This window comes from Pongo abelii, chromosome 18, assembly GCF_028885655.2.
Source record: "Pongo abelii isolate AG06213 chromosome 18, NHGRI_mPonAbe1-v2.0_pri, whole genome shotgun sequence".
NCBI lineage: Eukaryota > Metazoa > Chordata > Mammalia > Primates > Hominidae > Pongo > Pongo abelii.
This window is the reverse complement of record NC_072003.2, coordinates 17,900,573-17,919,467: the sequence shown is the minus strand read 5'-3', so window position 1 is coordinate 17,919,467 and position 18,895 is coordinate 17,900,573. Positions and strand designations below refer to the sequence as shown.

The following is an 18,895-nucleotide window of genomic DNA, read 5'->3' as shown; positions in this document are numbered from 1 at the left end:
GTCATAAACAAACGAACAACAAACAAAAACACATACACGTAAACCCCGTTGTTCTAAGCAAAGTGAGTCCTGCTATCTGCAGGATTTTGACTTTTTTCAAGAGCGTTATGTTGAACTGGTATCAGAGTTAAATTGCTTGGAACAATTGTTCCTGGATCAAACTGAGGGTTGGGCTGCTTTTTCTAGTGGCCCAATAACGAGATGCAAATAAACTGGGAAAGGAGGGAGTTTCTATTTCTGTTACCAGTTACAGGGAGAAAGCCTGGAAAATGCCACCAGAGCAACTCAAAATTACAAAATTTCCCGGAGCTTACATACCTTCTAAACTATATGTCCACGTGTAAGTGTGCGTTCACCTAAAGACCTAAATAATTAGCTTCTTCTAGTCTAACTAAGGTCTGAGTCCTGAAGACCTTCCTCTGGAGCCTCAGTAAATTTACTTAATCTAAATGGGTCCAGTTGCTGGGATGATTACCCTTATCTTGTCTCCCGCTAAATCATGGAGGTTTGGGGACTTCCTTCACACTCCCAATAAACTTGTTTGTGGAGGCCTGGGGAGTTTCTTCACACCCCCAATAAAACTTATTTAATCCTAAACATGTCCTGTTAAGAATTCCCTCGTTATCTTGTCATGCTTCAAGGCCCAGGAAAGGCCTGGACAAAACTCTTGGAGGGTTTCTGTTATGTTCCAGCCTTTGTATAAGGGCACTGGCTCTCTTAGCTTTTTTTTTTTTTTTTGAAACAGAGTCTCGCTCTGTTGCCCAGGCTGGAGTGCAGTGGTGCAATCTCTGCTCACTGCAACCTCCACCTCCCAGGTTCAAACGATTCTTCTGCCTCAGCTTCTGAGTAGCTGGGATTACAGGCATGTGCCACCATGCCCAGCTAATTTTTGTATTTTATGTAGAGACATGGTTTCACTATGTTGGCCAGGCTGGTCTTAAACTCCTGACATCAGGTGATTCACCCGCCTCTGCCTTCTAAAGTGCTGGGATTGTACAGGCGTGAGCCACCATGCCCAGTAGGCTCCTTCAGCTTTGTTTTTTTTTTTCTTTAGAGACAGAGTTTTGCTCTTGTCGCCCAGGCTGGAGTGCAATGGCAGGATCTCAGCTCACTGCAACCGCCGCCTCCCAGGTTCAAGCGATTCTCCTGCCGCAACCTCCCAAAGTAGCTAGGATTACAGGCACCTGCCACCATGCCCAGCTAATTTCTTTTGTATTTTTAGGTGAGGTGGGGTTTCACCATGTTGTCCAGGCTGGTCTTGAACTCCTGAACAAGGTGATCCATCCACCTTGGGGTCCCAAAGTGCTGGGATTACAGGCATGAGCCACCGCGTGCCCAGCCACTTTCAGCTTTTAATATTTAATTTAACCACACAGTCCCTGCTGAAATAGCTGTCATGGAAGCCTGTGTTAGTGAGACCTGACCTGCCACACAATGAAGGAGATGTTCTTCATTGAGATAACGTGGGCGTCCGAATCAGGCTCCACAGGTCAGTGTCCCAGCTCCACCACTGACTAGCTGTGTGATTCTGATAGAGCTACTTAACCTCTCTGAGCTGTAGGATCTTCCTGTATAAAAGAGACGACCACGCAGTGCCTACCTCAAACAGTGGTTATCAGGATTGAGATAATCTGTGTAAAGCATTTAGTGCCTATGAAGCACTTCTTAGTGTATAAAGCACTTAGGGTGTAAAAGGCGCATGGTAAATTCTGTTTGTCGCCTGGGCTGGAGCACAGTGGTGTGATCTTGGTTCACTGCAATTTCTGCCTCCCAAGTTCAAGTGATTCTCCTTTCTCAGCCTCCCGAGTAGCTGGGATTACAGCTGTGCACCACCATGCCTGGCTAATTTTTGTATTTTCAGTAGAGATGGGGTTTCACCAGGTTGGCCAGGCTGGTCTTGAACCCCTGATCTCAAGTGATCTGCTGGTCTTGGCCTTTCAAAGTGCTGGGATTACAGGTGTAAGCCACTGCACCTTCCCTGTGCATGGTGAATTCTGAGTAAATGGTAGCCAAAATCATTGTCATCATCATCGCCACAGGTAACCTTTTTCCCAAATAATACTCAGCTTCTCTTCTAAGTAAACATTGAATAAATATTTTAGAGTGTTGAAGAAGCACCCCCAAAACTGCCCACTTGTTGATTCTAGCCAGTGATGTTAAATTTTTAGGAATCTGGAGAACCAGTTGTTCAACTGTGGGTAGCTCAAAATCTGCAGCAGTGGGAGTATTTACACCGTGGAAATTGGCAAATGATTCACAGCAAGGCTTCTACCTCCCTCCCCTGCTTCCACCCAGTTAAACATTCCCCAGCATATCACTCATTCTAGTCCTAGCCTGCCCTACTTTGGGGCATCCAACAGAGATTACTTGTGTTTTCTTTGTGGTTCATCAAGCCCCAGGGTCTCGCTTGCCTACAAAGGAGACCACTAATCACTAGCATGCTGAATAAACATGAAGTTGACTTAAACATTAATTTACTTATCATCAAAAGCTTATCTGCTTCTGCTGGTGCGATGACTCTGATGGGAATTGTGAGTGGTGATGGTAGACAGGTGATGGCTTCAGAGAAGTGTGCTGTGTGCTTTGGCAGGAGCAAGGCTAAGCTGAGACCGTGGTCTTAGTGGCCCAGTCCATGGGCTAAGCAGGAATGGGTGGGAAGAGGGAAGGGGAGGCTTCCCCGGGGCCTGCAGATTGTGTTTTTAAGATTTTTTTCCTTCAGTCCTTAGAAGCTCAGCTGAAAGGAATGACTACGGCCGGGTGTGGTGGCTCATGCCTGTAATCCCAGCACTTAGGGAGGCCGAGGTGGGCAGATCACCTGAGGTCAGGAGTTCGAGACCAGCCTGGCCAAACTGGTAAAACCCCGACTCTACTAAAAATACAAAAATTAGCTGAGCATGGTGGCTGGTGCCTGTAATCCCAGCTACTCCGGAGGCTGAGCCAGAGGAATTGCTTGAACCCAGGAGGTGGAGGTTGTAGTGAGCCAAGATCAAGATCACACCACTGCATTCCAGCCTGGGCAACAGAGCAAGCAAGACTCCATCTCAAAAAAAAAAAAAAAAAAAAATGGACTGACTGCTTTAAAATTCTTAAACAGGGCCATGTGCGGTGGCTCACGCCTGTAATCCCAGCACTTTGGGAGGCAGAGGCAGGCGGATCACTAGGTCAAGAGATGGAGTCCTTCCTGGCCAACGTGGTGAAACCCTGTCTCTACTAAAAATACAAAAATTAGCTGGGTGTGGTGGCGGGCGCCTGTAGTCCCAGCTACTCGGGAGGCTGAAGCAGGAGAATTCCTTGAACGCAGGAGGCGGAGGTTGCAGTGAGCTGAGATCACGCCACTGCACTCCAGCCTGGCAACAGAGCGAGACATTGTCTAAAAAAAAAAAATTCCTAAACAGGAGGGGCTTAGGGCCAGCCAGTTGGTCACATGAAACAATCAGGGGACTTACCTTAGAGCTGCCTTTGCAGTAGGAAGTCCATGGATTTTAGTGAGATTTGTGTCGTACAAATTAATTAAAATTGCATAGTTTCTATCAAGTTTTTTCTTACACTTTGCACAAAATTGGGAAAAATGTCTATTTCCCATTTCTTTATTTTATTTTCTCTTATTGCTTCTGTCCTACCTGATATTTCCCATTTCAAAAGCACCTTTTTTTTTTTGAGATGCAGTCTCACTCTGTCGCCCAGGCTGGGGTGCAGTGATGCCATCTTGGCTCACTGCAAGCTCCGCCTCCCGGGTTCACGCCATTCTCCTGCCTCAGCTTCCCGAGTAGCTGGGACTACAAGCACCCACCACCATTTTTTGTATTTTTTAGTAGAGACGGGGTTTCACCACGTTAGCCAGGATGGTCTCGATCTCCTGACCTTGTGATTCACCCCCCTTGGACTCCCAAAGTGCTGGGATTACAGGTGTGAGCCACCACGCCCGGCCCAAAAGCACTTTTTAAATGTTGAGGTGGTTTGAAGGCTAATGGAAATTATGAGGTGGGACTAAAACCATTCCCTGCCATCACCAAGAAAGCCCACTCCTTGGAACTGCCACTGGTTGAAAGCTTTTTTTTTTTTTGAGACAGAGTCTCACTCTGTCACCCAGGCCAGAGTGCAGTGGCACAATCTCAGCTCACTGCAACCTCTGCCTCCCAGGTTCAAGCGATCCTCCCACCTCAGCCCCGCAAGTTGCTGGGACTACAGGTGCCCGCCACCATGCCTGGCTAATTTTTTTTTTTTTTAAGTAGAGACAGGGTTTCACCGTGTTGCCCAGGCTGATCTCAAACTCCTGAGCTCAAGTGATCCGCCTGCCTCAGCCTCCCAAAGTGCTGGGATTATGGGCATGAGCCACCGCGCCCGGTCTGAAACCATTTTAGAAGGCTCCTGACTGAAAGAACGGGATAAAGTAAGGGGGTATGGGAACAGAAGATGACAGCCTGGTATATCTGGGTGACATACGTAGGCAGTCTGTTGTAGTGGCAACTGTCAGGGCTCTGGAGTCAGACTGTCTTCTTTCAAATCTTGCAAGCAGTCTGATCTTGGGCGATTTATTTAACCTCTCTGAGACTTCTGTAAAGTGGAGAATAAGAATGCCACCCTATAGATGATGAGGATTCAATGAGATTGGGCTGGATACAAATCAGCTTTTGTTGGCGTCAGCTTGAGAGGAGGGATGGCCTTGGGAGTGGAGAGGGTGGATTTGGGAGAGAGGACGCCGCACAGTGGCAGGAACTCGCAGCAGGTGACTGAGAATGGAAGGCACAAGAGAGCTCAGATGCTGGGCCAGCTCAGAATAGAAACAGTATTGATAGCAGAATGCAAAGCAGTATCACTCAAATGACGGATGTTTAATTGGATTTCTCCAGGGCTGACTCACCGCCTTTGATAGATGCGATTGCCCTCGTGGTGTCTATCATGAGACTTGAAATTTTTCCACCTGCATCTGCAGTCTTTAGGCCTTGTTTCAAGAAAATGCAGGACTCTGTGTACCCTCCATGCCTGCCAGCCTTCCTTCCTTCCTTGTGTATTTACTGCAATGTGTCAGGCACGGGGTGGTGTGCTAGAACCATGAAGGAAAAAGGCAAAGTCCCTTAAAGGAGGTGCAGTCTGTTGAGGCAGAAACACAAAGAAATGCCTAGATGGTTCTTGAATGCCTAGATGTCAGTGGGATAACAAGGGATCTATGGCTGCAGGAAGGAAGAGGACCTGATGTAGCTGAGGGCATCAGGTAGATTCCAGAAGGAGAAGGGATTAGTGAAGCTGCAGAGCAATTAGTTTGAGACAAAGATTTCTGAGCTGGGGGAGGAGTTGGGCAAAGGCTTGAGTGCAGGAGTTCAAGAGAACTCCTTGGGGCCAGGCTTTACACAGGGATGCACATGGGCTGTGTACCAGTCTGTTCTGACACTGCTGTAAAGATACTACCCGAGACTGGGTCATTTATAAAGGAAAGAAGTTTCATTGACTCACAGTTCTGCATGGCTGGGGAGGCCTCAGGAAACTTACAGTCATGGCAGAAGGCGAAGGGAAAGCAAGCACGTCTTACATGGCGGCAAGAGAGAGACAGCACAAGAGAAAAAGAGCGAGGAAGTGCCACATTTAAAACCAGCACCTCTCTTGAACTCCTGCACTCAAGCGATCCCCCTGCCTCGGCCTCCCGTAGTTCTGGGATAACAGGCAGGAGCTGCTGTGCCCACCTGGAGCTTAATCTCTGTTCACATCTTTAATTATTCTGGGCCAGCTTAGCCAAAGGCCTTAGGGGTAGGGTTAGGGACACCAAGGGCCAGTCTTCTATCCACTTCACAGCTCGCTGGGCCCTCCAAGGGAAGGACTGTGTGTCTCATTCTAGGCACTGGTAAGAGTCTGAGGGAAAAAAAATCAAAAATAACAAATGGACATGGTGGCTCACACCTGTAATCCCAGCACTTTGGGAGGCCGAGGTGGGTGGATCACTTAAGGTCAGGAGTTCAAGACCAGCCTGGTCAACATAGTGAAATCCTGTCTCTACTGAAAATACAAAAATTAGCCGGGTGTGGTGGTGTGCCCCTGTAATCCCAGCTACTCAGGAGGCTGAGGTGCGAGGATTGCTTGAACCTGGGAGGCAGAGGTTGCAGTGAGCTGAGATTGCACCACTGCACTCCGGCCTGGGTGACAGAGCGAGACTTCATCTCAAAAAAAAAAAAAAAAAAAAGAAGAAGAAATGAACTCACAACACTTACTGTCTCCTTCAAAGGAGTGAAGGATATGCAGAGGGCTAAGTGCAGTCCCAGAAACTGCCAGGTAGCATCAGTGAGCATGTGCGGGAAATCTGTTGGCCAACCTTACATGCACTGGGCACAGCCCAGTTCCCTGCCAGAGCCCAGAGAAGAAAACAAGCTCTGGTATCTCAGTCAAAGCAGTGGGGTGGGAAGAGCCCTGCTGTCTTGCCACATGGCCTTGGTAGCTGGCCTATGTCTCAGTGTCTCTCAAAAGTGAAAACAGATCAGGAGGGCTGACACATAGCAGGCACTCAAGAACTGTTTTCTGAATGAGTCAGTGAATCGGTGAACAGCATTCACCTCTCTGGGCACTGATTTCTTCATTCATGTAAGGTGAGAGCTCTTCTAGCTGCAGAAATTTCTTTAGAGCCAGGCACAGTGGCTCACCCCTGTTATCTCAGTACTTTGGGAGGCCCAAGGCAGGAGAATGGCTTCAGCCCAGGAGTTTGAGACCAGCCTGAGCAACATAGTGAGACCCCCATCTCTCACTTTTTTGAGGTGGAGTCTCACTCTGTTGCCCAGGCTGGAGTTCAGTGGTACGATCTCAGCTCACTGACACCTCCAACTCCCAGGTTCAAGCAATTCTCCTGCCTCAGCTTCCCGAGTAACTGGGATCACAGACATGCACCACCATGCCTGGCTAATTTTTGTATTTTTAGTAGAGATGGAGTTTCGCCATGTTGGCTAGGCTGGTCTTGAACTCGTGACCTCAATTGATCCACCTGCCTCGGCCTCCCAAAGTGCTGTGATTACAGGCATGAGCCACCGTGCCTGGCCCAAAACATTTTTTAAAAATTACCCAGGCGTGGTGGCATGCGCCTGTAGTCCCAACTACTTGGGAGGCTGAGGCAGGAGGATTGCTTGAGCCCAGGAGGTCAAGGCTGCAGTGAGCTATGATTACACTCCTGTACTCCATCCAGCTTAGGCAAGAGAGAGAGAGAGACCTTGTCTCAAAAGAAGAAAAAGAAAAGAAAAGAAACTTCTTTAGTCTCTGAATACTTACCAAGGTTCTTTCTGAAGACCAAAGTTCAGCAAAATATTTCTGTAAAGGGCCAAGTACTAAATACCTTAGGCTCTACAGAGTGTACAGTCTCTGTCATGATTACTCACCTCTGCCACTGCCGTGAAAAGTGGCCACAGACAATGCCGAGATGAATGGACATGACTTTGTTCCAATAGCATGTTATTCACAGATGCTGAAATTTTAATTTCATATAATTTTCATTTATCAGAAAATGTTATTATTTTGATTTTTCCCAACTATTTAAAAATGAAAATTAAACTATTCTTAGTTCGTGAGTTGTACCAAAACAGGCAGTGGGCCAGATTTTGACCGTGGGCTGTAGTTTGCCAACCCCAGCTGAAGATTGATGAGCAAACACATCTTCCAGGAATTCCTTAGAGCGTCTTAGACAGAAGGTCAAAGGGAGAGTGCGCTCTCTCCTTGGTGTGGAAATACTGATCACCATGTCTTCCAAACTGGGTTTCATAGACACATCTCCATGCCGTGCTCTCACTCTAGAACCTAAGATGGCTCCCATGTTAAGGTTCTTTACAACCCAGACACATATGTCCCTGATATGTCCTAACTCAGCAGACTCTTCATTGTCACCTACCCTGGCATACCACACCCATTCCTAATATTTGTCTCAGCTCCCCCTTCTCTCTGAGTGCCTGGAATCTTTTCCTGACCCCTCCAAGTTGTGCCCTCCCCTGGAAGTTGCACCTCGATTTGAGCAACCTTCTCCCAGACTATCCTGATCTCTGTGTTCCTTGAACTCCAGTCACTGTCTGGAGCTTTCACAGTCCCAGTCGACAGCACGGGCTCAGATCAGACTGCCCGGTTTCCAGTTCCTACCACTTGCTCTGTGATGTTGAACAATTCTTTATCCTGTCTGAGAGATAATAATAATAGTCCTTACCTCATAGAGTTGCTGCAAGAGTTCACTGAGATGATTTGTGTAAAATGCTTAATCCAGAGCCTGACATCAATCATATGAAAGCATTCAATAAGTACTAGAAATTATACTTCTATATTGTTTGATGTTTTTATAGTGAGACCATATTTATGTAATATTTGTATAATTTTTTGAATAGACCAAGCTGGGTGTGGTGGTGTATGCCTGTGTTCCCAGCTACTTGGGAGGCTGAAGCAGGAGGATCCCTTAAGCCCAGGAGTTCAAGTCCATACTGGGCAATATAGTAAGACCCTGCCTCTAAAAAAGAAAAAAAAACAGGACCAAGTATTCTTTTTTTTTTTTTTTTTTTTTTTAAGATGGTGTCTCGCTCTGTTGCCCATGCTGGAGTGCAGTGGCGTGATCTCAGCTCACTGAAAGCTCCACCTCCCAGGTTCACGCCATTCTCCTGCCTCAGCCTCCCAAGTAGCTGGGACTACAGGTGCCCACCACCACGCCTGGCTGATTTTTTGTATTTTCAGTAGAGACAGGGTTTCACCGTATTAGCCAGGATGGTCTCGATCTCCTGACCTTGTGATCCACCCACCTCAGCCTCCCAAAGTGCTGGGATTACAGGCTTCAGCCACCACGCCCAGCCAGGAGCAAGTATTCTTTTAGGTCTAAAACAAAGGTAACTAAGCAATACTGGTGTGTGTTTGTTTGTTTGTTTGTTTTGAGATAGGGTCTCACTCTGTCAAGGCAGACAGCTGGACACCCACATCAAGAAAATTGACTATTTTCAAAATTCAGTCCTTGCCTCCCAGGTTGGAGTACAGTGGGGTGATCATGGCTCACCCAGGAGCTCAACCTCCTGGGCTCAAGTGATCCTCCTATCTCAGCTTCTCTGGTAGCTGGAACCACAGGTACACACCACCAGGCACAGCTGATTTTTTTATTGTGTAGAGACAGAGTCTCGCTATGTTGCCTAAATTTCTACAATGATTAGGGATCCATGCTACAATCAGATAAAAATGCGATTTACAAACTTTTATTGGCCAGGCATAGTGGCTCATGCCCGTAATCCCAGCACTTTGGGAGGCTGAGATGGGTGGATCACTTGAGTCCAGGAGTTTGAGACCAGCCTGGGCAACGTGGCAAAACCCTGTCTCTACCAAAAATACAAAAAATTCTCCGGGCGTGGTGGCACCTCCCTGTAGTCCCAGATACTCCGGAGGCTGAGGAGGGAGAATGGCTTGAGCACAGGAAGCAGAGATTGCAGTGAGCTGAGATTGTGCCACTGCATTCCAGCCTGGGTGACAGAGCCAGACTCTGTCTCAAAATAAAATAAAATAAAATAAAATAAAATAAATAAATAAAAATAAAAACTTTTACAAAGAAGAGTATAAGCACTGAAAGTTATTTTTAAACAGGTTTTACTTGTTAGCTCCATTCCCCAGAAATAGTGCTTCTTCCACATCATTTTCTCTTTCCTTTTTTCTCTGCTGCTTTTTTTTTTTTTTTTTTTTGAGACAGAGTCTCGCTCTGTTGCCAGGCTGGAGTGCAATGGCACGATCTCAGCTCACTGCAACCTCTGCCTCCCGGGTTCAAGTATTCTCCTGCCTCAGCTTCCTGAGTAGCTGGGATTACAGGCACCCACTACCAACCATGCCTGGCTAATTTTTGTATTTTTAGTAGAGACAGGATTTCACCAAGTTGGCCAGGATGGTCTTGATCTCTTGACCTTGTGACCTGCCCACCTCAGCCTCCCAAAGTGCTGGGATTACAGGCATGAGTCACGCCGGCCTTTTTTTTTTTGAGATGGAATCTCACTCTGTTGCCCAGGCTGGAGTGCAGTGGCATGATCTTGACTCACTGCCACCTCTGCCTCCCAGGTTCAAGCGATTCTCCTGCTTCAGCCTCCTGAGAACTGGGGATTACAGGCATGTGCCACCACACCTGACTAATTTTTATATTTTTAGTAGAGAAAGGGTCTCACCATGTTGGCCAGGCTGGTCTTGAACTCCTGACTTCAAGTGATCCTTCCACCTCGGCCTCCCAAAGTGCTGGGATTACAGGTGTGAGCCACCGCACTCAGCCATTCTCTGCTTCTTTCTCACAGCTAATGATAATAATAGTAAAGGCCAAGGGTGGTGGCTCACGCCTATAATCCCAGTGCTTTGGGAGGCTGAGATGGGAGGATCGCTTGAGGCTAAGAGTTCTAGACCATCTTGGCCAACATAGTAAGATTCTGTTTCTACAAAAAATTTAAAAATTAGCTGAGTGTAGGGGCATATGCCTAAAGTCCTAGCTACTTGGAAGGCTGAGGCAGGCAAATCGTTTTACCCCTGGAGTTCGAAGCTGCAGTGAGCTATGATTGCACTGCTGAACTCCAGCCTGAGTGATAGAGCCAGACCCTGTCTCTAAAAAACATAACAATAGTAGATAGCATTTACTGGGCATTTGACCGTGTAGGTCCCAGGCACTGTGCTCAATGCTTAACGTGCATAATAATCCCAGCAAATAGTACTGCCATCATTCCTATTTAAAACATGACGGCTAGGTGCGGTGGCTCATGCCTATCATCCCGGCGCTTTGGGAGGCTGAGGCAGGTGGATTGCCTGAGGTCAGGAGTTCGAGACCAGCCTGATCAACATGGTGAAGTCTCGTCCAAAAAAAAAAAATTAGCTGGGCCTGGTGGTGCATGCCTGTAATCTCAGCTACTTGGAAGGCTTAGGTAGGAGAATCACTCGAACCCGGGAGGTAGAGGCTGCAATGAGCCAAGATCGTGCCATTGCACTCCAGCCTAGGCAACAAGAGCAAAACCCTTTTTCAAAAAAAAAATAGATAAACAAATAATTACAAATGAGTTAGGTGAGACAGAAAAGGAAGTCACTGTACCATGGCCCTTTGAGCCAGAGTTGTTTGGTGCCAAAACTCTGCCTCCTAATCACTGCTTGTCTCTCCTTTTGTCCTTTCTCCATCTTCTCCTCTCTTGCCTCTCAAAAATTATCAATAATTTGATAGTTCTGTGGTTAGAATCCAAGATTCCTCAACTTCAGTGTGATTGACATGGTGGCTGGCCCACTGTCTGTTGTGGGAGCTATTCTGTGCACAGTAGGATGTTTAGCAGTGTCCCTGGTCTCTACCCACTAGATGCCAGTAGCAACCACATCCCTCCCCAACACACACACAATTATAATAACCAAATATGTCTCCAGGCATTGCCAAATGTTTCTGGGGACCAAGATTGCCCTGATGTAGCCTGATCTCTGCAAAAGCACCTGGAGTCTCTCCAGTTGAACGATCGCTGATAGAAACCCACGAGAACAGTCTGTGCCCTCCCGGCAAGTCCACACTCATTCGAGGCAGCTGTCACCTGCTAGGACATTCCAGGGCAGGGCTTGAAAAAATGCTTGGCATGCCTCTGGCAACAAGAGATGCAGGCTGAAGCAAGGCATTCCTGCCTCTTGTCCTGAAACTGGGATGCTGGCATTAGAATGGACAGCATGAGTTGTTCTTGAGTGGCAAAAGGCAAGGGGCCCTGCTGTGGTTTTTATGTCTGTCTCCTCCAAGTCTCATGCTGAAATTAGTCTGTTCTCACATTTCTATAAAGAACTACCTGAGGCCAGGCGCGGTGGCTCACGCCTGTAATCCCAGCACTTTGGGAGGCTGAAGTGGGTGGATCACTTGAGCCAAGGAGTTGGAAACAAGCTTGGGCAACACGGTATAACTCTATCTCTATTATAAAGAAAAAAAATTTTTTGTTTTTGTTTTTGTTTTTGTTTTTGAGACAGAGTCTCGCTCTGTCACCGAGGCTGGAGTGCAGTGGCGTGAACTTGGCTCACTGCAACCTCCGCCTCCTGGGTTCACGCCATTCTCCTGCCTCAGCCTCCCTAGTAGCTGGGCCTACAGGCACCTGCCACCACGCCTGGCTGATTTTTTGTATTTTTAGTAGAGACGGGGTTTCACCGTGTTAGAAAGGATGGTCTCAATCTCCTGACCTTGTGATCCACCCGCCTCGGCCTCCCAAAATGCTGAGATTACAGGCGTGAGCCATCGAGCCCAGCCAGAAAAAAAATTTTTTAAACTACCTGAGATCGGGTAATTTATACAGAAAAGAAGTTTAACTGACTCACAGTTCCACTGGCTGTACAGGAAGCGTGGCTGGCGAGGCCTCAGGAAACTTACAATCATGGTGGAAGGTGAAGGGGAAGCAGGGAAGTCTTACATGGCTGGAGAAGGAGCAAGAGAGCAAAGAGGGAGGTGCTACACACACTTAAACAGCCAGATCTCATGAGAACTCACTCACTATCAGGAGAACAGCAAGGGAGATGTCTGTCCCCATGATCCAATCACCTCCCCCCAGGCCCCTCCTCCAACACTGGGGATTACGATTTGACATGAGATTTGGGCGGGGATACAGATCCAAACTACATCACAGGGCCCAGTAGGAGATGTTTGGGTCACTGCGGTGGATCCCCCATGAACAGATTAAGCTCTTCCTGGGAGGTGGGGGTGAGTGAGTTCTCACTCTTTTAGTTCCTGGACAGCTGGTTGTTAAAAAAAAACCCTGGCACCTCTCCCTCTCTCTTGCTTCCCCTCTTGCCCTGTGACTTCTGCACACGTGAGCTCCCTTTCACCTTCTATGAGTGTAGCCAGCCTGAGGCCCATGCCGGATGTCCCATCTTCCAGCCAGCAGAATCATGAGCCAAATAAACCTCTTGGCTTTATAAAGATATTATTTCCTCTTCATTAAAGAACAACTTTTCTAAATGTTGGGGGCAATGTCCATAGTCATTACTCAATCAAAACTTGTGTTCTCATAAGCCTAAGGACCATTTTAGATTTTTTACATGTTTTTTTGTGTGTGTGTATCCATAAAATGCATATGTAAATTTTTTTTTGTTTTTAAGCATTCACCCAAACAAAAAAATCACAGGTAAACCCATATTTCTGAGATGCCATTATTCCAAGCAAAATAAGAGATAATCACTTCAAGTTAAATTGAAAATTTTCCTGAAGCCATACATTTCAAGTGAAATAAGTAATTCTAGATAGGACAATTTAAATTGGATAATTTTAAAGCATCTATAATTAGTTTATTTGCAAAATTCCTGAAAGGAAAAATTTTATCACTGCCATCACAGCAGGTTTCCTCATCCAGATGAGGAAACTAGACAAATGCTAGTGTGTTTTAACTAGCTAAACTAAACTAAGTTAAATGAACATTAAAAAATTTCTCTAGTGGGCCATTCCTTAACAAAATATTGAAATCCCTGTTGCTACGTTGACTAAAAGGTCGTGATAAATGGATTATATAAGACTTGACTCATAGAAACCTAATCAGACGGTTAGAGATGTTGGCAGTTTAGGACCTGCTGCCATAAATGTGTGAACAACATTTTGTAATCTAACCTATTGACCTGCATGTTTTTTCTTTACTCCAACTCATTCCTTACGTGTAGGCTCAATCTTCAGTTTGCTTTACTGGTTCAGCAAAAGCCAGGAAGAACAACTTTGTAGTAATCAGAATGTTATCCAACTGTATATTGTTTACTTTATTGTAAATACTGGTGAAAAGTGGTTAATAAATAGTTTTATATTCCTTCATGCAAAAAAAAAAAAGTACTCAGCAACAGGCATTCCTTGATAGCAACACTCAACAGACTAAGACAGGGCCCCATGCCGGTCTACAGATGGCACTGCTGAAAGGAGTCAGCAGCCCCAGCCCTTGATGGAGACGCTGAGGAATGAGGCAGAAAGATCACTGGACTCAGACTCCGAAGGGTCGATTTCTAGTTTTGGTCCTACTCCATGAGCTGTGTGTACTCAGTTGAGCCTCTTTACCTGTTTCCGCATGAGTAAAATGAAAATATAATTTCTGTCCTCTGGCTTTTCCTAGGATAGTTGTCAGGAGCAACTAGTGGTTCCACTTCTGAGAATCTAAACCCCAAATAATCCAGCATGGAGAAAAAGCCTTAGAGGAACTGATGTTCAGCCTTCAGTGGCCAAAATTGCTCAAACCTGAAAAGCCAGCCTTAGTAATCAAGATGAGGGTGTAATTAGCACAATCCCGATGAATCTCATTTGTGAAATTGCAGACAGCCATTACAAATATTGTTTACAGCAAGATGAGTTAATTTTTGTAGCACACACACAAAACCATAATGTGTAATGCAAAATTATAATGTGTAATGCAAAACTGGGTTGCAAAAGCAACCCAATTACTGAGATGACAGGAGCCAGCACCCACTGTCCCCCACAGCCACACTGTTGGTAATGTCACGCATGATCTCTCTGAAGGGCAATTTGGAAATTCCTACTACAATGTAAGTGTTCATGTCACTAGACCCAGCAATTGCATTTCTAGGAATCTATCCTAGAAATGTGTTAGGAAACAACCCAGATGTCTATGAGTAGGGGAATAGTTAAATAAATTAAAGTTAAATAGATCACTGTATTATCAGCCAAGTGCAGTAGTTCATGCCTGTAATCCCAGCTACTAGCTACTCTAGAGGCTGAAGCCAGAGAATCACTTGAACCTGGGAGGTGGAGGTTGCAGTAAGCCAAGATCACACCACTGCACTCCAGCCTGGGTGATACAGTGAAACTCTGTCTTAAAAAAAAAATAAAAATAAATTTAAAACATAAAAATAAAATAGATGACTGTATATCAATATAATGGTATACTATGCAGCCACTAAAAATGTGGAGATTTGCATATACCGATATGGAAAGATGATCAAGACTATTAAAGATTATTAAATTGAAAAAAGCAAATTGCAAAAAATTTTTGTACAATAACAATGGTGTCATATATGATATTATAAGCATATGCATTTTTTTAAAATCTGGAGGAGGCTGGGTGCAGTGGCTCATACCTATATCCCAGCACTTTGAGAAGCTGAGATGGGAGGATTGCTTGAAGCCAGGAATCCAAGACCAGCCGGGCAACATAGCGAGGTCCCTGTCTCTACAAAAAACTGTTTAAAAATTAGCCTGTAGTCCCAGCTGCTCCGTAGGGGCTGGGGTTGGGAGGGGTTGTGCAGAGGTGGGAGGATCTCTTTAGCCCAGGAGTTCAAGCCTGCAGTAAACTATGATCACGCCACTACACTCCATCCTGGGCGACAGAGCGACACTCTATCTCCAAAAATAAAAAAAAAAATTTAAACATTTTCAAAATAAAAATAATGTTTTAAAAAATCCAGAGGAATACATACTAAATTGTTGACAATGATTCTCTCTGAAGGACAGAAGGAGACTTTCCTCTATGTTATGAATTTCTGTAATGTTTAAAAAACGTAAACTTTAGCTGAAAAACAAAACTGAATATGCCATATGAACCCACTCATATAAGCAAACCAAAGTCAGGCACATGAAGACTGGAAGGAGCTCTATCGAGGTGTTATTAACAGTGATTGATGGCCAGACACCACAGCTCAGGCCTGTAATCCCAGCACTTTGGGAGGCTGAGGTGCGCAGATCACTTGAGGCCAGGGGTTCAAGACCAGCCTGGCCAACATGGTGAAACCCCGTCTCTACTAAAAATACAAAAAATATTAGCTGGGCATGGTGGCAGGCACCTATAATCCCAGCTACTTGGGAGGCTGAGGCAGGAGAATCGCTTGAACCCGGAAGGCGGAGGTTGCGGTGAGCCGAGATCATGCCACTGCACTCCAGCCTGGGCAACAGAGTGAGACTCTGTGACAAACAAACAAACAAAAAACAGTGATTGATCATTTCTAGGTGGTGGGATAATTGAGCAGTGTTTGGCTTTTTCCTTTTGAGGGAAAACCTCTACAATGAGCATGTATGGCCTTTTCAAAACATAACCCACCTTTAACAGCTTCTTTGTGTTAACCGGGTGATGCTCAGGGTGTAATGCTCTGCTGATGTAACCTGCTGTTGGTGGTGTCCTGTTTCCCCAGGATGGATGACATCCAGCTCTGCAAGGACATCATGGACTTGAAGCAGGAGCTGCAGAACTTGGTCGCCATCCCAGGTAACCATTTGCAACTTCACCTTGTGCTAAGCAGGTGCTTGGGGGCCCCCAGTCTGGCCCATCTGTATGCCTGGGTCTGGAAGACAGAGTCTCATTCTTGCAATGCAGTGCTCCCTGACTGCATGTGTCAAACACAACTTCGAGTCAGGCAGACCTGGGTTCAAGTCCTAGTGAATGCTGGTCACCTTCTTGTCCTTGGACAAGTCACTGTACTTCTCTGAGACTCAATTTCTCCTCCTCTGAAAACTGGGTAGTAATAGTAAGAGGGCCTAATTCATTGAGTATAAATATCATAAAGAGGCTGGGCACGGTGGCTACTGCCTGTAATCCCAGCACTTTGGGAGGCTGAGGTGGGTGGCTCACTTGAGGTCAGGAATTTGAGGCCAGCCTGGCCAACATGGCAAAACCCCATCTCTACTAAAAATACAAAAATTAGCCGGGTGTGGTGGCAGGCGGCTGTAATCCCAGCTAACCGGCAGGCTGAGGCAGGAGAATCACTTGAGCTCGGGAGGTGGAGGTTGCAGTGAGCTGAGATTGTGCCATTGCACTCCAGCCCGGGCAACATAGCGAGACACTGTCTCAAAAAATATATAATTAAATTAAATTAAATATCATAAAAATCAATGAGATGATGCAAACTAAGTGCTTAGCTTGATATTTGGCCTCAAAAGTCCAGTAAATATTAGCAATTATGACCATTATTATCCTACTTGGAAACAGATGAAGTGTGTACAAACTCTAACTTTGAAGTCGCCCCAGATTTGGTAGTTATTAATGCCTGACTTATTTGGCATCTTCTCCAAAAAATTTTCCCCTGCCCATCAAGCTGGGTTAGTTGCCCTCTGTGGGGGGCTTACCCTTATCAAAATACTAGTCGCAGGCCAGGCATGGTGGCTCATGCCTGTAATCCCAGCACTTTGGGAGGCTGAAGGGGCAGATCACTTGAGGTCAGGAGTTTGAGAACAGCCTGGCAATCATGGTGAAACCCCATCTCTACTAAAAATACAAAAATTAGCCAGGGGTAGTGGCGGGTGCCTGTAATTCCAGCTACTCGGGAGGCTGAGGGGGGAGAATTGCTTGAACCCAGGAGGTGGAGGTTGCAGTGAGGTGAGATCTCACCACTACATTTCAGCCTGGGCGACAGAGCGAGACTCCGACTCAAAAAAAAGAAAGAAAGAAATACCTGAGTAATTTATAAAGAAAATAAGTTTAATTGGCTCACAGTTCTGCAGGCTGTACCAGAAGCATGATGCTGGTGTCTGCTCAGCTGCTGGAAGGCCTCAGGAAACTTATAATCATGGCGGAAGACAAGGGAGCAGACATGTCATGTGCCCAGAGCAGGAGCAAGAGAGTGAGGAGGGAGGTGCCACACACTTTTAAATGACCAAATCTCTTGAGAACTCACTATCACAAAGACAGTACCAAGGAGGATGGTGCTAAACCATCATGAGAAACCTCCATCATGATCCAATCACTGCTTATCAGGCCACGCCTCCAACACTGGGGATTACATTTCAATATGAGATTTGGGTGGGGACACACATCCAAACTATATCAGAGTGGATGCTGCTGATTGGTTGGGGATGCAATCATAGGTGTGTGAAAAATGGTTCTCAGGGGTGCTAAGTCCACTTCTGGGTGGCAGGTCCACGTGGATCATCATTCATCAGAAATACAAAACCTAAAAAGATATCTCAAAAGGCTGATCTTAGGTTCTGCAATAGTGATGTTATCTGCAGGAGTAATTGGGGAAGTTGCGAATCTTGTGACCTCTGGAGTAATGACTGTAGTCATTTATGTCTCTGCCTTAGCAGAATTCAACCTCTTCCCATCCTTCTAACATGGGGACCTTTTATTAGCTTTACAAAGGCAGTTTAGTTCGTGGGAAAAGTTATAATCATTTAAACTATAAACTAAATGTCTCCCAAAGCTAGCGTGGCCTAAACCTGGGAATGATTAAGGGCAGTTTGGAGGTTAAAGGCAAGATGGGGGTTGGTTAGATCAGATCCCTTTCACTGTCCTAATTTTCTCACTGTTATCATTTTTGCAAAGGTGTTTTCAAATAGGCTAGATAAGCACCCACCATTACCCTTGACCTGAATGTTTTTGCCATGCTGTCAATTCAATAACTATGTCCCAAAAGGCTGTTCTGCAGCAAGCCCTGAACCTAGGAGCCGGGCTTGCAGTGATGAACAGAGAACGGTTCTCCACTCTCAAGGAGCCCCCAAGTTAGCAGAAAGAGACTGGGCCCAGCACAAAATGGGTGCCCATAAGTGGCAGTTATGACTGAGCTACAAGTGCAGCATGATGAGCCTTAGAGCAGCATTTCCCAACCTTCAACTATTGACATTTGGGGTTGACAAATGTCAATATCTTCCTTTGGGGTTGATCATTTTTTGTTGGGGGTACAGGGCTCTGTGTTGTGTCTTGTGGGATGTTGAGTTTCATCCCTGGCCTCTACCCACTGTAGGCCATTAGCACAACCTACCTCCCCACTACCTTGCAATAGTGATGTTACCAGAAAGGGATCCTGATCCAGACCCCAAAGTTCTTGGACCAAGAGCAAGAAAGAATTTAGGGCAAGTCCATAAAGTGAAAGCAAGTTTATTAAGAAAGCAAAGGAAGAATGGCTACTCAGTAGGCAGAGTAGCAGCTTGGGCTCCTCGATTGATTGTACTTATAGCTATTTCTTGATTATATGCTAAACAAGGGGTAGATTATTCAAGAGTTTTCTGGGAAAGGGGTGGGCAATTCCCACA

General features: G+C 45.9%; 1 protein-coding gene across 1 annotated transcript in view; it reads left to right on the top strand.

The window, feature by feature from the left end:
* The window catches only part of BMERB1 (bMERB domain containing 1), a 156,951-nt gene that overhangs the window by 120,569 nt on the left and 17,487 nt on the right, over window positions 1–18,895 (top strand). Inside the window, 1 exon segment of the mRNA NM_001134221.1 lies at window positions 16,063–16,136. Within this exon segment, the coding sequence (NP_001127693.1) occupies window positions 16,063–16,136 (74 nt within the window).